Source organism: Chrysemys picta, chromosome 4, assembly GCF_011386835.1.
Source record: "Chrysemys picta bellii isolate R12L10 chromosome 4, ASM1138683v2, whole genome shotgun sequence".
In the NCBI taxonomy this organism is placed as follows: Eukaryota; Metazoa; Chordata; order Testudines; family Emydidae; genus Chrysemys; species Chrysemys picta.
The window spans coordinates 8,292,539-8,311,887 of record NC_088794.1 but is presented as its reverse complement, the minus strand read 5'-3'; the positions used below and the strand labels follow the sequence as shown (position 1 = coordinate 8,311,887).

Below are 19,349 nucleotides of genomic sequence, written 5' to 3'. Positions count from 1 at the left end.
CTGCAGGGGAGAGCTGCCCTTGTATCAGCACAAAGTGCTCTCGCTCCCGTTTTGCTACGCTGCATGGCAGAAACCGCTCCCAGTTGCAAAAGGGGAGGGTTGCACTTTGTGCTGATACACTTGCTCAGAATGCAGGGCGGATCCGGCTCCTCTACAGATGCTCCGGAGTCCAGCCCGGGACTTTCCTGCAGCCCTCCCAGCCGCTCGCTCTGCTCTGCCGGGGGAGGGGGGGAAATCCCGGACATTTTGAGTGCTTTACAGATTCCCCCCGGACGCTATTTTTAGTACAAAAAGGAGGACATGTCCAGGTAAATCCGGACGAATGGTAACCCTAGATTTTGTAAGCAAGTTAGTGCGGTGTAACTTGGGGGAACACAAGCCAAATCAGACTCCTGAAAGGTGTCCAGGCATCTGGAAAGGTTGAGAGCCACTGGCCTAAAGCATCTCTTCCAGAAAGGCCTCCGTTCTGGATTGGAAGCCGTCCAGTAGACCAGGCCCAGTGAAGTGTGCAGGAACAGGCTCCTATCCCTGTACATAGTGTGGGAGCGCTCGCTCACTGTGCTTCAGAAGTAGTCAGAGCAGCAGGATGTATTTCCCTGGTAGGAGCCGGACAGAGCCTCTAGCGTGGTGGGGAGAATGGAATCCTGCTATGGGGGAAGAGGAAATGTGGGGGACAGAGCCCTGGCACGGTGGGGAGAATAGAGGATCCTGGTATGGGGAAATGGAGGGCAGACAGAACCCCTCACAGCGAGCACCCTAGTATATGCAGAATGGGGGACACACAACCCCTTGTGAGGGGAGGGAAATTGGGGGGATATAGGGGAAGGGGTCATACAGAGGCCCTGGCATTGGGGGGTTTGGGGGGTTGCAGGAAGACCTTGAAATAGAGAGGATGGGAGGAGGGCATTCAGGGAGCTTATGGGGGGATGGAGGGATACCAGGAGTCCCAGAGCTCAGCCTACATGAGCTGTTAAATGCATGCCCCTCTAGCATATATTTAGAAAACACAATTATTTGGAACCCAGCTGTGATTCCTTCAGATTCTTGTTGTGTAAAGAGCAAAAGACACAACACAGAAGAGAGAAGACATATTTGAGATCAGGAAGGATTTTTCCCCTGGGTCAGATAGGCAGAGACCCTGGGGCCATTTTTTGCCTTCCTCTGCAGCTTGGGGCCCTGGTCGCTTGCAGGCTTAAACTTGTATAAATGGTGAATTCTCTGTAACTTGTAAGTCTTTAACTCATGATTCGAGGACTTCAGTAGCTCAGCCAGAGGTTAGGGGTCTATTATGGGAGGGGGTGGGGGAGGTTCTGTGGCCTGTGACGTGCGGGTCAGGCTAGATGATCCCTTCTGGCCTTAAAGTCTATGAGGTGTATTATGGTAGTTCCTAGGGGCCCCAGTCATGGCCCAGGGTCCCACTGTTCTAGGCACTGTACAAACACCAAACAAAAAGACATCCCCTGCCCCAAAGGGCGTACAATATGAGTTTAAAGCAAAAGACAGCAGAGGCAGACAGGGCAGTACAAGGAACCAATGAGATAATACCGGTCAGCAGGATCTGTAGTGGTTTCAGCACACCAGCAGCCTAACTGTTGTCAAGTTTTTTATAGGCATCGCAGCAACGGAGTGTTTTGAGGAGGCATTGGAAGGAGAAGGAGGAAGACGACTCCAGCCTGCTACTGGTCAGTCGCAAATGAGTTTGGAGTCAGGAAGTTGACCGTTCCGGCAGCAGCTAATCCTGCTATGAAGGACTGTGACTCTTGGCAATGTGCATGAAATAGTGGAGGGCTTTGTGGCAATGGGATTCCCTAACTGCGGTAGGGCAATAGATGGCACGCATATTCCAATTTTGGCCCCGGACCATCTTGTGACAGAGTACATCAACAGAAAGGGGTACTTGTCTATGGTATTGCAGGCACTTGTGGATCACCGTGGGTGTTTCACTACCATCAACGTGGGTGGTTCAGGAAGGTGCATGACAGGTGCATCTTCAGGAACACTGGCCTGCACAGAAAGCTGGGAGCAGGGACTTTCTTTCCAGACCAGAAAAGTCCAGTGGGGGATGTTGAAATGCCCATAGTGATCCTGGGAGACCCAGTATACTCCTTGCTCCCATGGCTCAGGGATCTGCAGCAAGGGAGATTTAGGTTGGATATTAGGAAAAACTTTCTAATTTACAGGGACAACTGGGTGGCATTAATGGCCTGTGCTATACAGGTCAGACTAGAATCTATACATTTTAAGCTGTTAGGCAACTAGTAGAAAAAGTGTCCTCCCTCCTTCACGCCCCAGCGCAAAATATCTACTTCATTATATGGTATTGACATATAGCTCTAGTGACAGCTCCAGATAGCATATAAGTAATTATTAAAGAGCATGCTCAGATTTATCACAGAGAGCTATACTTTTATTTTTTCCCGCTCAGTGAGGCTCAGAGGAACCTAGGAGAGGAAAGAACCTCCTGGGTCATTAAGTCCAGTCCTCTGCTAGCATAGACAACCCTGTCAAGTAATTCCATTCATAAATTTATCAAGCTGCATCTTCAAGATAGGTTGTTTGCCCCCACTACTCCTACTGGGAGGCTCTCCCAGAACCTGGACAAATTTCAAGGTAGTTGGATACAAAATCAAGAGAATCTGGAACAATTTGAGGACAAAAATACAAGCTAAACAACCCAGGACGCTGATTTTTCTTTTTAAATTGACATCTTGTTTATTGAATGTCCTAGAATAAAAGTTATGCACAAATCAAAAAAACTTGCTGATGTGCTCTGTACACACAGGATTCCTCTTAAATTAGTGGTGAGACTAAAATTAGAATGCACAAAACCGTACCAACTGGAGTGTCAAGAAATTACACCTAACCGGTTAGGAGGGTCTTAGACAGTATGTATGGGGATGGGTCTAATATAAATTGGTTGGATAGGTGGGTGGGAATGGATGGATGGATGGATCAGATGGATAACTTTATGAGGAGAAGGGGGCATCCATGGGAAATATGAAACCACCGGAACCAAAGCAAACTAAGAAAAGACAGAATGGATCTTGGTCTGATTTCTAGTGGAGATCTCCAAATTTATTACTGAGTGTATTGCAGTAAAGCTTACTGGTCCTAACTGAAATTAGGGCCCCATTGTGCCAGATGCTTCACAGACCCCAATTGAGATCTGAGCCCCCATTGTTCCAGGCACTGCACAGACTCCCAATCGAGCTTGGGGTCCCCACTGTGCTGTGGGATATTTTGCAGATATCTCATGGGATATCTTGCAGAGAGTAGATGACATCATGGAACTCGGAAGTGTGCTGAAGAACGAGAATGCCTAAGTCAGTGGTTTTCAACCTTTTTTTCATTTGCAGACCCCTAAAAAAATCTCAAATGGAGATGGGGGCCCCTTTGAAAATTCAACCTGTGGTCCACGGACCCCTTTCATAGAAGTCTTAGACTGAAAATGGACTGAACGGAATTCAATTATAAATGTTGCACGGGCTCAACACGGCAATTGACATGGCATAAGAAAGGGGGCTAAACTGTGCGCTTCTATGGTAACAACAACAATTCCGGGTTTCGATCTGTAGTATTCACATACTTTTGATTGATCATAAAAATGGAATGCCTTTTCTGGGATCTGAAACTTTATTTTCATAGTCACCTTTCGCAGACCCCTTAGCCATAGTCTACCAACCCCAATGGGTCCACGGACCATAGATTGAAAATCACTGGCCTAAGTGATCTTCTCTGAGATCCTTCCTGTCCCTAGAGCAAAGGAAGACAAAAGATTCTGGAAGTGACCCCCTGGCTAGGTAGGTGGTGTAGGGTGTAGGGTTTTGGATTCGTAGAACATTGGCCCATCTTCTGTGGGGCAAGGTAAGCTGTATAGTTTGGATGGCCTCCACCTCAGGATACTTACTGGATGGGGGACTCTCTCCTAGGAAGCAATGACTGAAAAAGATTTGGGGGCTGTTGTGCATAATCAGCTGAGCATGAGCTCCCAGTGTGATGTTGTGACCAAAAGGGCTAATGCGATCCTGGGAGGCATAAACGGGAATCTCAAGAAGGAGTAGAGAGATTATTTTACCTCTGTATTTGGCACTGGTGCAGCCGTTGCTGAAATCCTATGTCCAGTTCTGCTGCCCACAATTCAAGAAGGGTATGGATAAATTGGAAAGGAGTCAGAGAAGAGCCACAAGAATGATTAAAGGATTAGAAAACCTTCCTTACAGTGACAAATGCAAGGAGCTCAATCTATTTAGTTTAACAAAGAGGAGGTTAAGGGAAGGCATGATTACATTCCATAAGAACCTACCTGGGAAACAGAAATTTGGGGCTCTTCAGTCTAGCAGACAAAGGTATAACAAGATCCAATGGCTGGAAGTTGAAGCTAGACAAATTCAGACTGGAAATAAGGCCTACATTTTTAAGAGTGAGAGGAATTAACCACTGGAACAATTTATCAAGGGTTGCAGTGGATTCTCCATTACTGGCCACTTTAAAATCAAGATTGGATGTTTTTTCTAAAAGCTCTGCTCCAAGAATGATTTCAAAGAAGTTCTCTGGCCTGTGTTATATGGGAGGTCAGACTAGATGATCACAGTGGTCCTGTCTGGCACTGGAATCAATGAATCTATAAATAAATGAATTGCGCCAGGCGCTGCACAGACACACAGGGAGAGACAGTCTGCGAACCCCCGACCTTGGCCCCAGGAGACGGGAAGGAGCAGAGAAGAATGACTAGATCTGGGGAGATCCAGGAGAGTGAAGGGACGGGGCCCCCATGGGATGGGCCCAGACCTTAGGGGACAGGCTGAGCCTGTGGGGGTTAATAATCCTTGCTGGGAAAGGGGTATGGGAGGGGGATATGCCCCAGCAAGGACAGGATTCCTGGTAGAAATGACTTAAAATGCCGCCTCCTTTTCCCCATGATGCCCAAATCCAGCCTCCAGCCCTTCACCCTGCCCACCTGCGTCAATAAAATTCAATAAAGATGAGTGCTAACCAATAAAGATAACCAAAAATGGTTAGTATCATTCTGGGGTGGATTAGCGGGAGTGACTTACATAAGACACAGGAGATAACTGTCCTGTTCCATTCGGCACTAGGGAGGCCTTAGCTGGAGAACTGTGTCAAATCTGGGCACCACAGAAAGATGTGAATAAATGATAGAGAGTCCAGAGAACAGCAACAAAAATGATATAAGGTTTAGGAAACCTGACCTAGAAGAACAGGCTTAAGAAACTGGGCATGTTTAGTCTAGAGAAAAGAAGACTGAGAGGGGACTGATAACAACCTTTAAATATATTAAGGGTTGTTATAAAGAGGATGAAGATCAATTGTTCTCCCTGTCCACTGAAGGAAGGACAAAAAGTCACGGGCTCGATCTGCAGCAAGGGAGATTTAGGTTGGATATTAGGAAAAACTTTCTAATTTTCAGGGTAGTTAAGTTCTGCTATAGGCTCCCGAGAGAGGTTGTGGAATCCCCGTCATTGGAGGTTTTTAAGAACAGGGGGGACAAACACCTGCCAGGGAGAGGGTTACTTGGCCCTGTCTCAGCGCAGGAGCCTGGAATTGATGACCTCTTGAGGTCTCTTCGAGTCCTACATTTCTATGATTCTATCACTGCAGCTTCTCTTTCAGCCTGGCTGAGTGCACCGTGTCCCCAGGGGCAGGCCTGCTGCCCCTCCTCCACATCCCGTGGCCGGATGAAGGGATCCCTGTACAGGCGGCTGGCAGTGGGCACATCCGACAGGCTCTTCTCCTTGGCATGAGTCCTCTGGTGCTGGGCCAGAGCCGAGCCCTGAGAGAATCCCCTCCCGCAGTGGGGGCAGACGTAGGGCCGCTCCCCGGTATGGATGCGAACATGCTGCGTCAGCGCCGAGCTCTGCTTGAAGCTCTTGCTGCACTGGGTGCAGCGGTAGGGCCGCTCGCCCGTGTGGGTGCGCCGGTGCCGCTTGAGGGCCGAGCGGTCCCCGAAGCCCTTCCCACAGTCCCCACAGCGGTGCGGGGTCTCGCCGGTGTGGGTCCGCTGATGCTGGATAAGCGCCGAGCTCTGGCTGAAGCTCTTCCCGCACTGGGCGCAGTGGAAGGGCCGCTCCCCGGTGTGCAGCCGCCGGTGGGTGGTCAGCGCCGAGCGCTGGCTGAAGCTCTTCCCACATTGGGGACATGGGTAGGGTCTTTCACCCCGGTGGGTGCGCTGGTGTTGCAACAGGGACGACCGCTGGGTGAACCCTTTGCCGCACTCCCCGCAGGCGTTGGGCCGCTCGCCGGTGTGGGTGCGCCGGTGCCCATTGAGGATGGAGCGTCGCATGAACCCCTTCCCACACTGGGGGCAGACGTGGGGCTTCTCCCCGGTGTGCACCCGCCGGTGCTCCGTCAGCGACGAGCCGCGCCGGAAGCTCTTCCCACACTCGGGGCACTTGTGGGCCCGCTCCCCGGAGTGCGCCACCAGATGTGCCACCAGGGCGGTGATCTCCCCGAAGCGCCGGCCGCACTCCGTGCACTTGTAGGGCAGCTCCCCCGTGTGGCTACTCTGGTGCCGCAGCAGGTTGGTGCGGGTGCTGTAGGCCGCCCCGCAGTGAGCGCAGACGTAGGGTTTTAACCCAGCGTGGACGCGGCTGTGGCGAGTCAGGTGCTCCTTGTGGCGGAAGCTCTTCCCGCACTCGGCACATGGGTAAGGCCTGGCGCCAGTGTGGATGCGCTGGTGGCGGAGGAGATTGGAGCGGATGGCAAAGCTCCTCCCACAGTCAGGGCACTGGTAGGGCCTCTCGCCCGTGTGGGTGCGCTGGTGTTTGACGAACTCCGAGCTCTTCCCGAAGCTTTTCCCACAATCCCCGCAGATGATGGGCCCCTCTCTTGCCCGCGGGTGACCACCGGTCTTGGGTCTTTCCTGCTGAGATGGCTTCCCCTGCTGCCATCCCACGCCCCCGGATGCCGCTCCCAGCTCTGGGCTCTGGGACGTCCTGTGCAGCTCCACTCCTGCAGGCCCTTCCTGCTGGGGCTTTTCCCTCCTGGCACCTGCTGGGAGAGAGAAAGAATCCAGCTAGGGTCTGACCATGTGCTTCGATATCTCCGCTGGGATCAGAAACAGGCTTATCTCACAGGAACCCCTCATTCAAGAAGCTGGACATTACCACAGCTCGGCAGAACCATGACAGTGACTTGGATCTAATGGCTCACATGGCACGTAGAGAGAGAGAGCACCCAGTAGTTTGCCTCAGCATTGATCAGTAGGGGGCGCTGAGCTGCAGGGAGTAGGGGAGGGAAAGGGGCTCAGTAAGGGGCCATCTCTTCATGCAGTGGGTGCTGACCCCAATGCAGGGAAGAGAATGGGTCAAATCCCCAGCCAGTATATATTGGCCGTAATTCCACTGGAGTCAACGGGTCCAGACTCTCAGCTGGTATGAATTAGCATCACTCCAAACACGCCAATGGAGTAAAACCCATTTACACCAGCTGGGGATCTGGCCCTGCACTGTTAGGGCCTAACATGTCTAGAGATATCAACCAGAGCCCGTTCACCCATCCCCTTGGCCCGTCCTTTGTCGCTCAAGAGGGTAATCTCCTTGGGGCAGGCACCTGTCTGTCTTTGTGTTTGTCTGTCTTTGTGCTCAGTGGGGCCCAGATCCTGAACAGGGCCTGTGGGCGTTGCCATAGTAACTGAGACAGAACTGGGTGGGCGTTCCCAGCTTTTCCCTTCTCTCCCGGACGGTCTCCGAGCCGGTGTCGCTCAATCTTCACCTGCGCCGGCGCCTCTCGTGATCTCCCTTTCCTCGGAGCCCTGGAGATCCGGGACCCTCAGCTCTTCCCCTCGCTCCATCCAGGAGATCGCGGCCGGGTCAGGGACGGGGACTCCTGCTGGCGGGGAAGGAAACAGGCGAGACGGTGCTTGGTGAAATCTCAACCAAGGGCTCACAAAGAACGTGCCTGGTTTTAACCTCAGCCCCGCTCTCTGTTGGGTGGAGTGCAGGATCCAAGCATGGGAGATATGTTCACAGGGACCCTTTGGGACAATGAGACGTCTGAGGGCAGATGGGCTGCACCCCGTAGGGGAGTCAGGGATTCCCATGCACAAGTGAGCTGGATGCAGGCAGACGACAAAAATAAAACCTAGGTCTAACCCCGCATAGATAACTTATCTGATGGGCCAAAACCACCTTGGGCACTTCTGAACCGCCCACCCACCCACCAGCTCCTGATCCCCGAGGGGCAGCGGTGCCTCACCCAGTGAGATCAGAGTCTGGTAATTCTCCTGCATGACGTCCCTGTAGAGCTGCCTCTGCCCTTCGTCCAGGAGCCCCCACTCCTCCCGGGAGAAATACACGGCCACCTCCTCGAACACCACTGGCACCTGGAACCACAAGAGACCCCACAGTCCCATCTGACAGCAGGGGGAAGCAGGGATGAGGAAGGCGTGTCAGGGAGGGAGAGAGGAAGAGGGGGAGTGGGGCAGAGAAAGGGGATAGAGGGATGGGAGCAAGGACTGGAGGGAAGGAGTTTAAAGAGTGAGGGTGATGGGATGATATTCACAAGGGAACAAATTCTCCCTGCTCCCAAATTAGGACTGAATCCCTCCCTCGCTGTAGCCAATGGGCTTGTGCAACAGATTTCAGTGCCTCAGGATCCAGCACCCTACTGCTGTTCAAACTAAAGTTACGGACAGAGCAGGATCAGTGCCCAGGGGGCTTTTGAATGATCCCTCCAAGCCTCAGAGAGAAACCAGTTAACATCCCCGCCCCCTCCCCTCGGAGAGACGCTGGGCTCCATCCTTCTACAGCGAGGATGGAGTGACCACGCAGCTCACCTGGAAGCCGACCATGGGTGTCGATGACACGGACTCCTGCTCGTCATCGCTCTCCTCCTCGGATATCTGGGGCGGAAGCTGATCTGGGAAGGGGGGGGGGGGGGAATGTGAAGAATGTATTATGTGGGGGGTCCCAATGCGGGTATCTGCCTCCTTCTAGACAAACCCTTCTGCTTCCACGTGCTGGGGTCATGCTTAGCCCCTGGCACCCACTCGCCCCTTGTAGGGCTGCCCCCTTGGCACCGGTCTTAGCCCTACGGTGCCCCCTCAACTGCTCTCCCACCCCATCCCGACCACCCTGCTCAGTACCCCTTTCCCGTCGCTCTCGGGGCTCCTGGGACGGCGCACTCCAGGATCCTGGAAGTTCCTCCTGAGACACACACTTCAGTCGCACCAGCTGGAGGCTAAGGGAATCCATCTTGTCTGAGACCACTTCCTGCCCAGCTTGACCGAACTGCAAGCAGGACTCGAGCAGAGCCTGGGAGAATGAGAGAACAGGGGAGCATTATGTGGAGGGGCGCATGCATCCTAGCCACAAAGGGCAAGCACAGCTGAGCGCTCAGGCCCCACCGTGGTGCAACCCTCGAGGCTTCTGGGGTTTCCAGGCTAAGAGCTCTGGCTTGGAGCTGCCGTGGGCCCCGCAAACTCCCCCACCTCTGCTCCTTAATCCTGGCTGCTTCTTTCCAGCCTCCAGGCAGCGATTTCCTGCCTCTGCTGCTGTTTCTCTCCCTCCCCTGGAGCCGCCTCTGGTTGCCGCTCTCTGTGTCTCCCCAGCACCTGGTGCCCCCCCCTCCCCGCCCAGCCAGCTGGGGTGATGCCCCTGGGCCCTGGCCTGGGGATGCTGCAGGGATGCAGAAGAGTGACTCTGAGTCCTGGATGCAGGGGGCTGGACAGGAAGGTCCCAGCGCTATTACAGTCCCCGCTTCTGGCACAGGCAGGTTTGGGAGATTTGGTGGTTTTAACCCATTAACTTCCCAGATCGGGAAACACTGTGAAACGTTTCTGAGGAGTGAGCCCATCCCTGCTGGCTCTGTGCACCACAGCCCAGGCCCTCCAAGGTATTTAGGCTCCTAACTTCCAGTGATTTGGGGCCCTGGGGTCAGCACTGGTTGTAAGGGGGAGATTTCAACAGCCGTTAGGAGGCTAAATATCTTTGAGGATCTGGACCTGAGTCAGAATAACTGGGACTCTGGGATATAGACTCCACCAGGGGAGCCAGCAACTCCACTGGGAATTGCCCCTCACCAGCCTTGGGTGACCAGACAGCAAGTGTGAAAAATCAGGATGGGGGTGGGGGGTAATAGGAGCCTATTTAAGAAAAAGACCCAATTGGGACTGTCCCTATAAAATCGGGGCATCTGGTCACCCTACACCAGCCCTCCCTGCACAGTGGTGCTGGAACAGTTTTTGGAGTGGGGGTGCTGAGCTGCACCCCTCTAACCCCTGTCCAGGCCCCTCACCGCCCCCTATATCTGGGGCCGGGAGCAGGGCCTTGGCTCTGGGAGGGGGGACGTGGACAGGAGTAAGACAGCGGAGGCTGGGGCCACAGCTAGGGGCAAGTGGGGAGCCCCAGCCATGGGGCTGGCTGCCGGGACCCGGCATGTGGGGCCAGCAGTGGAGCCGTCGTGCACAGGGCCGCCACCCCACATGCAGGGCTGGCAGCGAAGGGCCAGCAGCCGACTGGGACCCGGGGCTGGCAGTGGAGCTGGCAGCTGGAACCCTGGGCAGCAGAGGGGCGCAGGGCCAGCGGCCAGGACCCTGGGTGACAGGGATGCAAAACCTAGGGGTGCTGCAGCACCCCTCACTCCTATGTCCCTCCATGGTTCACACCGATGGATGCATGGGCTTCTTTGGGGGAATGCGGTTCTGATTCCCATTGTTGGCCCATTAATGACCCGTCAGGTTACACCCACAGTAGGGCGCGCTCTCCCCTCTCAGCCAGTGCTGACCCCAATGTTGTACTGTGAGTTCTGGGCTGAGATGGTGCCCAGTTGCACATATGCCTTAAAAGAAAGGTCCTGGGCAGTCATGTTCGGTACCGATCACACATCTCTTCCCACGGGCTGGGGCTTGAACCCTGGTGTCTGGCTCAATACACTCCTGGATGTTCCTAGTCACTTCCTCACCCCCTCCCCATCCCACACAGCGTCAAGGGGTACAGGAGTCTCTTCCCTTTCCCGCCTCACAGTTTGTGCAATGTTTTGAGGTGAATGATCAGCTATGGAGCCCACCCATTGTGAAGCCCACCCCCACTCCCCTCAGCAGATTCTGGGGAGGGCCACAGGCCTGATGGGTCTGTGGCAGCTGCAAATGGCGGGAGGTTCAAACGCTGGGGCCCGTGTTGTGGGAAATGGCGGGAAATTGGCCTGGTGAGTGGGGAGGTGTCTGTGGCTGTTGGAAATGGCGGGAAATGGGCCTGGTGGGGCCAGGAAGGCTCCATGGTGGTTGAAGGAAGCTCTATGCCAAGATCAGTAACCAGAAAGCTGCAGTGACATATTCACAAGCGTGTCCTGTGGAGAAAGAGTCTCAGGCATCACAGTGAGGAGCGTCTATTTCCTTTATAGGCTGGCGTACTGTGCCAGCTACAGATTTATTACGAAGACAATCCTTGTAGTCTCCCCAAGGCCTTTTATGACTCGCGGTACCGTGGAGGACGGCATTTTTATTTTCTTCCCCCTCAACACCCTGTCTCCCCTGCCAGCACGTTGGCTAGGGTTACCATATTTCAACACTGAAAAAGGAGAACACTCCATGGGGGCCCCTTCCCCACCCCCATTCCAAGCCCTTCCCTAAAGTCCCCGCCCCAACTCCGCCCCCTCCCCTGAGCACCCCGCATTCCCCCTCCTCCCTCCTGCCCCCCAGCTGCTGCTGCACTGGGGAAGTTGCTTCGGCCCCCGCCGCGGTGGAGAGCGGCGGGAGCCGGGAAAGTTGGAGCCCGGGGAGGAGGCGGCTGCGTGCTCGGATGCCACCCGCCACCTCTGTGCCCCAGCAGATCACGGGAGTTGTAAGTTTTGCTGCAGGCACTCACACTCGGGGTCCCCTTACCATGCCTCCCTATTTTCCCGGATATGTTCGGCTTTTTGGAAATTCCTCCCGGACGGAGATTTGAGGACCGAAAAGCCGGACATGTCCGGGAAAATCCAGATGTATGGTAACCCTAACGCTGGCGATCGCCCCCCTCCATCTCCACAGTAAAATCTGTGCTCCGGGAACTGCTTTTTTGGTGTGTGTTTGTACAGCGCCAGGCACAGTGAGATCCTGGTCCATGAGTGGAGTTCCTAGGGGCTACCACACTACAGAGAAGAGTTCATCCTCACCAAGATCCTGTTTATTGACCGGGAAGAAATAAGAAAGAGAAAACCAACAGCGAAAACCCCTGATGAAAAGCATTTTCACTCTCATCTCATGGGCAGCACAGAGCCAGGGGTCTCCGTTACCAAGGCTAAAAATGCTACAGCTCTACATTAGAAGCCAAGCTGGGCCTAGGAGGGGTTAACGATCCCTGCCAAGTGGGGAAGGGAGAAAACTACCCCAACCTGGGGCACTTTGTTGGCCAACTCCAGTGAGGAGGGGATGCCCGGGACCCCTGAGAAGCAGAATGTAACTGCCCTTTACGTTTTCCCGTCATAAAGTTTGTGTTTCATTTTTTATTCCGACATCCCGGGCTCTGACCCCTCCATCTTGTCCCCGGCTGTCTGGGTAGGCAGGTGGCTCAGTGTCCCTGGAAAAAAACCCTCCATGTTTAATTCCTATTCCACCACCCGCTGCCCAAACCCTAGATCTAGCCCCTCCCAAAAATCTTCCCTTCACTCAGGCTCCTCTTTAATCTGCAGTGGGGGCGCTGGTTCCTCTTTAATTTCCTGTGGCCGCTCCGGCTGCTCCTGTTTAACCCGAGAGGGCCCATCTTGAATCTGCTGAGGCAGCTCCGGTTCCTCCTTCACCTGCAGGGGTGTCCCCGGCTCCTCCTTCACGTGGGGGGGCATCTCACAATCCCACGTCCCCGGCGGGAGCACCACCACCACCTCCTCGGGCTCAGTGCCGCCCTCTCCCGGCTGAACGAAGGGGTCCTTGTAGAACCGCGTCCCCACGGCCTCGTGAGAGCCGCCGCTCTCCTTGGCATGAGTCCGCTGGTGCTTGGCGAGAGCCGACCGCTGGCTGAAGCTCTTGCCGCAATGGGTGCAGGAGAAGGGCCTCTCCTGCGTGTGGATCCTGGTGTGCTGGACCAGTGTGGAGCTCTGCTTGAAGCCCTTCCCACACTGGCCGCAGCGGAAGGGCCGTTCGCCGGTGTGGGTCCGGTGGTGCCGCTTGAGGGCCGACATGCCGCTGAAGTTCCGCCCGCATTGGGCGCAGCCATAGGGCGACTCCCCAGTGTGGGTGCGGCGGTGTTGGGTCAGCGCCGAGCTCTGGCTGAAGCCCTTCCCGCACTGGCCGCACTTGTAGGGCCGCTCACCGGTGTGCAGCCGCCGGTGGGTGGTCAGCACCGAGCGCTGGCTGAAGCTGCGCCCGCACTCCTCACAGCGGTAGGGTGTCTCGCCGGTGTGGATCCGGCGGTGCTGCACCAGAGCGGAGCTGGCGATGAAGCTCTTGGGACAGTCGGGGCACTGGTGAGGCTTCTCTCCGGTGTGGGACCGCTGGTGCTGCAGCAGCGAGTGCCGCTTGGTGAAGCTCTTCCCGCAGACGTCGCAGACATTGGGCCGCTCCCCGGAGTGGCCGCGCACGTGGTCGTTGAAGGTGGCGCGGCGCATGAAGCTCTCCCCGCACTGGGGGCAGACGTGGGGCTTCTCCCCGGTGTGCACCCGCCGGTGCTCCGTCAGCGACGAGCCGCGCCGGAAGCTCTTCCCGCACTCGGGGCACTTGTGGGCCCGCTCCCCGGAATGCGCCACCAGATGTGCCACCAGGGCTGCGATCTCCCCGAAGCGCCGGCCGCACTCCGTGCACTTGTAGGGCAGCTCCCCGGTGTGGCCGCTCTGGTGCCGCAGCAGGTTGGTGCGGGTGCTGTAGGCCGCCCCGCAGTGAGCACAGACGTAGGGCTTTAACCCGGCGTGGACGCGGCTGTGGCGGGTCAGGTGGCCTTTCTGCCGGAAGCTCTTCCCGCACTCGGCGCACTGGAAGGGCCTGGCGCCGGTGTGGATGTGCTGGTGTTTGCTGAGGGTGGAGTGGAAGGCAAAGCTCCTCCCGCAGTCAGGGCAGCTGTAAGGTTTCTCTCCTGTGTGGACCCGCTGGTGCTTGAAGAGGTCATAGTTCTTCACAAAGCTCTTCCCGCAGTCGCCACAGATGACACGGCCCACTCGCCTGTGCCGTGCCTGGGGTGCGGATTTAGCCTGGGCCTTCCCCTGTCCCAGCCCTGCCCCACCCTGGCTCTCGACGGTCTCTCCCTGCTCGAGGCTCTGGGACGTCCCATGTGGCTTCGCTCCCACAGGCCCTTCCCGCTGGTGATTTTCCTCTTCATTCTCACTCACCGTCCCGGCACCTGCTGGGAGAGGGAGAGAGAGAGAGAGAGAGAGAATCCAGCTGGGGCTTGTTCCCTGCGCCAGGTAGAGAGGGGGCAGCAAAGGGGTTTGTCACTGAGCAGAAAACCTGATGGGCAGGAAGTGAATCCCTCAAACCCTTCCCTGAGGGCAGAGGAGAGGAGGTTCTGTCTCAACAGCCCAGCTCAGTCCTCACAGAAAGGCTGGGGGAGGTGAGGGCTCCTGCCAGAGTCAGGCAGAGCAGATGGGATCCAGACGTGACACCTGCTATGAGGACAGGGCACCTGCTGGGACGATACTGAGTGAGAGGAGACAGAACTGGAGGGCTTCCTGGGGCTTTGCTGGGATCCCAGCTTTTTCCTTCACTCCTGGATGATCTCTGAGCCAGTGTCGCTCATTCCTCACCTGTGCGGGCACCTCTTAGGATCTCCTTTTCCTCGGCGCCCTGGAGATCCGGGACCCTTGGCTCTTCCCCTCGCTCCATCCGGGAGGTCATGGCCGGGTCAGGGACGGGGAATCCTGCTGACAGGGAAGGAAACAGGCAAGATGGCGCTTGGTGAAATCTCCCATGGAGACTTGATACAGGGAACGCTCCCAGATTTTAACCTTGACCATGTCCTCTGCTGGGAGAAACAGTATCCAAGAGGGGGAAAGTTCATGGGGACCCATTGGAGCAAGTGAGATGCCAGTGGGGAAGAGATGGGCCGCTCCCCTATAGGGGAGTCAAGGATGCACACACAAAGAGGTTGGGAGGACTCAAGCATATGGAAACTATTAAGCCATCTTAAAACTTGCTAACTGACTCGAGTGATGACCCCAGAGGAGTTGCCCTGGGCAGTTCAGTGCGCACATGCACCCCCAGCTCCTAATCCTCGAGGAGAAGTAACTCCTCACCCAGCAAAGTCAGAGTCTCATAATGCTCGTGGAAGTTGCCCCATAGAGCTGCCTCTGCCCTTCGTCCAGGTCACCCCACTCTTTCTTGCGGAAGCACACGGCCACCTCCTTGAACGTCACCGGCACCTGGAACCACAAGGGACCCCCATCAGAACCTATTGCACCAATTCCCTTCCCTCCAGAAAATCAGTGCATGAGCCACAAAGGGCAGCACAGAAAGTTTGTGGCAAAACCCCCAGGGGGCAAGGAAGCAGCAAGAGGTTTCCTTGGTGTGGGTTTTGGAAGAGAGAGATTACAAAGGCGTGGGCTGGGGCAGGAAAGGAAGAGAAGGGATATGCTTCTACAACAGAGTCAAAAAGAGCCATATATTGAAGCCAGAAGGGACTGTTCTGATCATATCATCCAACCTCCTGTATAACTCAGGTGAGAGGATTTCACTCAGCAATTCCCGTATCCTGCCCAATAACTTGTGGTTGAACTAGACTAGAGCATACATTTTAGGAGGCGGCCCATCTGGATTTCAAGACTCCGTCTTTTGAGAAGCAGGTTAATCACGCTCCCTGTTTAAAATGGGCGCCTTACTTCCAGGCTGAAGTAATCTAACTTCCACTTCAAGCCTTTGAATCTTGCTCCTACTTTGTCTACTAGGTTAACAGAGTCCTCTGCCCTCAAGAATCTCCTCCCCACAAAGGTGGTTATAGACTGTGATCGAGTTACCTTTTCCCCTTCTCTTCAGTGAGCTAAATCAGTCTTGTTAGAGAGCCAGGGCTGCTCTGTGGGAACATGGTGGACTACCGAGACCTTTCCGAGATGTGGACGTGGGAGTGAAACCTGAGAGGAAGTGGTGAGAGACTCCGGTGCACTCTGTATCTCTCTAAATCCTGTGGCCCTTGCTAACCAGCTCCTGGTACCAAACCTGCCCTCTAAGCGAGGTGGATAAAGAAATAGACAACTCCAGCTACACCTTCTGGACCCTTCCCAGTCATGGAGATCCTGCTGGCCTGGCAAATGGAGAGATTTTGAAGAGCTGACCCCAACCAAAGTACCTCCCCTCTACAGCCTTCTGGGCTTCGCACTCAGATTGGCTACAGCTTCCAAACAGTCTCCTGTCTGAGAGTGGCCAAGAGAGGGGCTGCACCCCTGTAGACCCGGCCGGGATGATCCATGCTGTAGCGATCTCCAGAGGCTGAGATTGCTGCAACTCGACATTTGTAGCCTCGAGCTGTGATCTCACAAGCGCTTTGGCTGGCCCAGAACAGAGAAGCTGATAGCCACCTGACTACAGCTCTGCTCCTCCACAATGCCTCGCTGCTTCTCAGCCTCCATTTTGGTCCACATGCCGTAAAATGGCTAAACTCTCCCCCCGCCCTGCGATCCTCTGAGGGCACAAAGGATTGTGGGATTGGACAAAACAGGTGTGTGTACTTCGGTCTGTCTGCCCATCCCTGAACTCTGTCTCCTCCAGGGTACCCCTCTCTCCAAGAGATGGTCTCTCTCACCCTTTCACTGTGCTACCTTTGCTCCCCTGAACCAACTGCACCACCCCACATCCTCCCCACAACTTCATACCCAGGCCGGTGGAGAAGCCAGCACATTCCCCGGCAGGTGGAGGGAGCTGGGATTCCTGCCTTCGGCTCGTGCTGTGCTGCTGAGCAGAGAGGCCTCATCTCCAAGCAACATGCTGTGATGGCCGCCATCTCAGCCAACACACCAGGGACCTGCGGCACTAAGAGCACACGCTGCTACAGCCTGAGCTGAAGAACCAAGGCTCCGCAAAACGGGCTGGAACCGACTCCTGGGCAACAACTGCTTCTCAGTGGGGTGGGAGGTGGAAATCAGTGGCCCCACAGGGGAGAGTGCCCTTGCGTGACCTCCTGCTACCCCTGCGCTCATGAGAAGGGTCTGCCAAGTCGCCACCATCCCCTGGGGGTTGGAAACCCTGCGGGAAGGGCATAAAGGGGATAGATGGGGTAGAAATGGAGGAGAAGGGAGAGGAGGGCTTGGTAGGCCAGCAAACCCAGGAGGATGGCTCGGCAGCAGCTCACCTGGAAGCCGGGCATAAGGAGTCAGGGCAGGAGATCCTGCCCTCCATCACTCCCCTCTTCATGCGGACCGGACAGCCGGTGCAAATCTGGAAGGGAAACAGGGTCAGTGACCAGACCCAGTCAGGCCAGCGTACCTTAGGGATCAAACCCCTCAGCTAGAGCCCACGGCCGCTCCCAGGAGGAGTGGGCCCTGCTGGAGCACAATCAGCCCCATTAGCAGCCCCCAGGCTCCAGCCACGTGGGGAGCAGTTCCCTCTCCTCCTTCTGGAGCTCCTCTGTCGAGGAGGCGCACCCCTACCCTGGGACCACCTGAACTGGGTCTGGGAAATAGTCTAGTCACTGTGCAGCTGGCAGCTACCGGCAGCTCCCCTCGATCCTGCCCCACAGCCCCCTGCCATCCCAGTCCTGGGCTCCGTGCTGGCCCACAACCCTGCCAGTGCCCCTCAATCCCGACCCACAGCCCCCTGCCATCCCAGTCCTGGGCTCCGTGTTGCCCCACAACCCTGCCAGTGCCCCTCAATCCCGACCCACAGTCCCCTGCCATCCCAGTCCTGGGCTCCGTGCTGCCCCACAACCCTGCCAGTGCCCCTCAATCCCGACCCACAGCCCTTTTCTCATTTGTTCTTCTTCCCTGCTTGCATCAATTGCCTGTCCCTCTGGCTGGGACTCCCCGCCCCACTCACCCCTCTGGCCAGGGCGATTCCCTCCCGGGCCCTGGGGCTGCAGACGGGGATTCAGCCCCTTGCCACACAGGCTGCAGGGACTGACTCCGAGGCGAGCCCGGGGGGGGGCTGGCACAGGAAGGTCCCTAGGTTATTGCGTCCCCATTTCAGATCACTTCCTGCTTCTCTCTCCCCGGCTTGGGAACTCAGTGGAATTAACCCTGAATTTCCCCCCCGCGTTGTCACCCGCAACATTCACACTCACGAGAGGAGCTTAAAAAACATGGGACCCGGGTGAAAAATCAGGAGTGGTTTAGAAATCATGTGATGAGCATTTCCCCACCCCTCACCCCCCGTCTGGGAAGAAACCTTCAGGATCACAAATCCGACGTTCAATGCACACGCTACAATGTGGGGCTTCCTGCTGGCTGCTTGCAGAGGAATCCACTCAGCCAGTGCTAACCCCAGGGGGGCTCAGTAGGGGGCACTCTCCCCTCCCACTCAGTGCTGGCCCCAATGCCGCACTTTCTGCTCCCACAAAACACAACACCCTTGCCCCGCCCCTTCTCTGAGGCCCCGCCCCCACTCAGTCCATCCCCTCTGTGGGTGCTCTCCCCACCCTCACTAGCTCATTTTCACCCGGCTGGCTCAGGGGGCTGGGGTGGGGGGTTGGGGTGCAGGAAGGGGCTCCGGGCTGGGGCAGGGGTGCAGGAGGGGGTGCGGGCTCTGGCTGGGGCTGCAGACTTGGGGGGGCTGGGGATGAGGGATTTGGGGTGTAGGAGGGTGGTCCAGGCTCGGACCGAGGGGTTCAGAGGGCAGGAGGGGGATCAGGGCTGGGGCAGGGGGTGCAGGCTCCGGGCGGCGCTTACCTCAAGCAGCTTCCAGAAGCAGCAGCATGTCCCCCCTCTGGCTCCTATGCGGAGGCATGGACAGGCGGTTCTGGGCGCTGACCCATCTGCAGGCACCGCCCCTGCAGCTCCCTATGGCTGCAGTTCCGGCCAATGGGAGCTGCAGAACTGGCATTTGGGGCGGGGGCAGTGCATGGAGCCCCCTGGCTGCCAGAGTAGGAACCAGAGGGCGGACATGCCGCTGCTTCCAGGAGCCGCATGGAGCCACTGCAGGCAAGGAGCCTGCCTTAGCCCCACTGCGCTGCCAACTGGACATTTAATGGCCCGGTCAGCGATGCTGACCAGAGCCGCCAGGGTCCGTTTTTGACTGGGCAATCCGGTCAAAAACTGGACACATGGCATCCCTACTTAGGGGTGCTGTGCTACAGGGATTTGGGGAGTTCAGTAGGGGGCACTCTCCCCTCACAGTTAGTGCGGGCCCCAATGCAGTGGTAGGGGGCGCTGAGGTGCAGGGACCTGAGGCCAGTGCTACTTTGTCATGTTGATGAAGGTTCCAGCTTTCATGCTGGGCTTAAACCATATAGGGTGACCAGATGTCCCGATTTTATCGGGACTGTCCCGATATTGGCTTGTTTGTC

General features: G+C 56.2%; 1 protein-coding gene across 1 annotated transcript; it reads right to left on the bottom strand.

Annotated features, from left to right (window-relative positions):
* Nucleotides 1–2,681: 2,681 nt before the first annotated feature.
* LOC101932788 (zinc finger protein 420-like) lies at nucleotides 2,682–18,109 on the bottom strand. Its single transcript, XM_065591002.1, has 10 exons — nucleotides 17,885–18,109; nucleotides 17,202–17,287; nucleotides 15,157–15,282; nucleotides 14,668–14,781; nucleotides 12,604–14,267; nucleotides 9,104–9,272; nucleotides 8,795–8,877; nucleotides 8,215–8,371; nucleotides 7,732–7,848; nucleotides 2,682–7,011 (listed from the first exon to the last, which is right to left on the bottom strand). The coding sequence occupies exons 4-10, from the start codon at nucleotides 14,756–14,758 to the stop codon at nucleotides 5,600–5,602; spliced, it is 3,693 nt and encodes a 1,230-aa protein (XP_065447074.1). The 5' UTR covers nucleotides 14,759–14,781; nucleotides 15,157–15,282; nucleotides 17,202–17,287; nucleotides 17,885–18,109; the 3' UTR covers nucleotides 2,682–5,599.
* Between the last annotated feature and the right edge of the window lie 1,240 nt (nucleotides 18,110–19,349).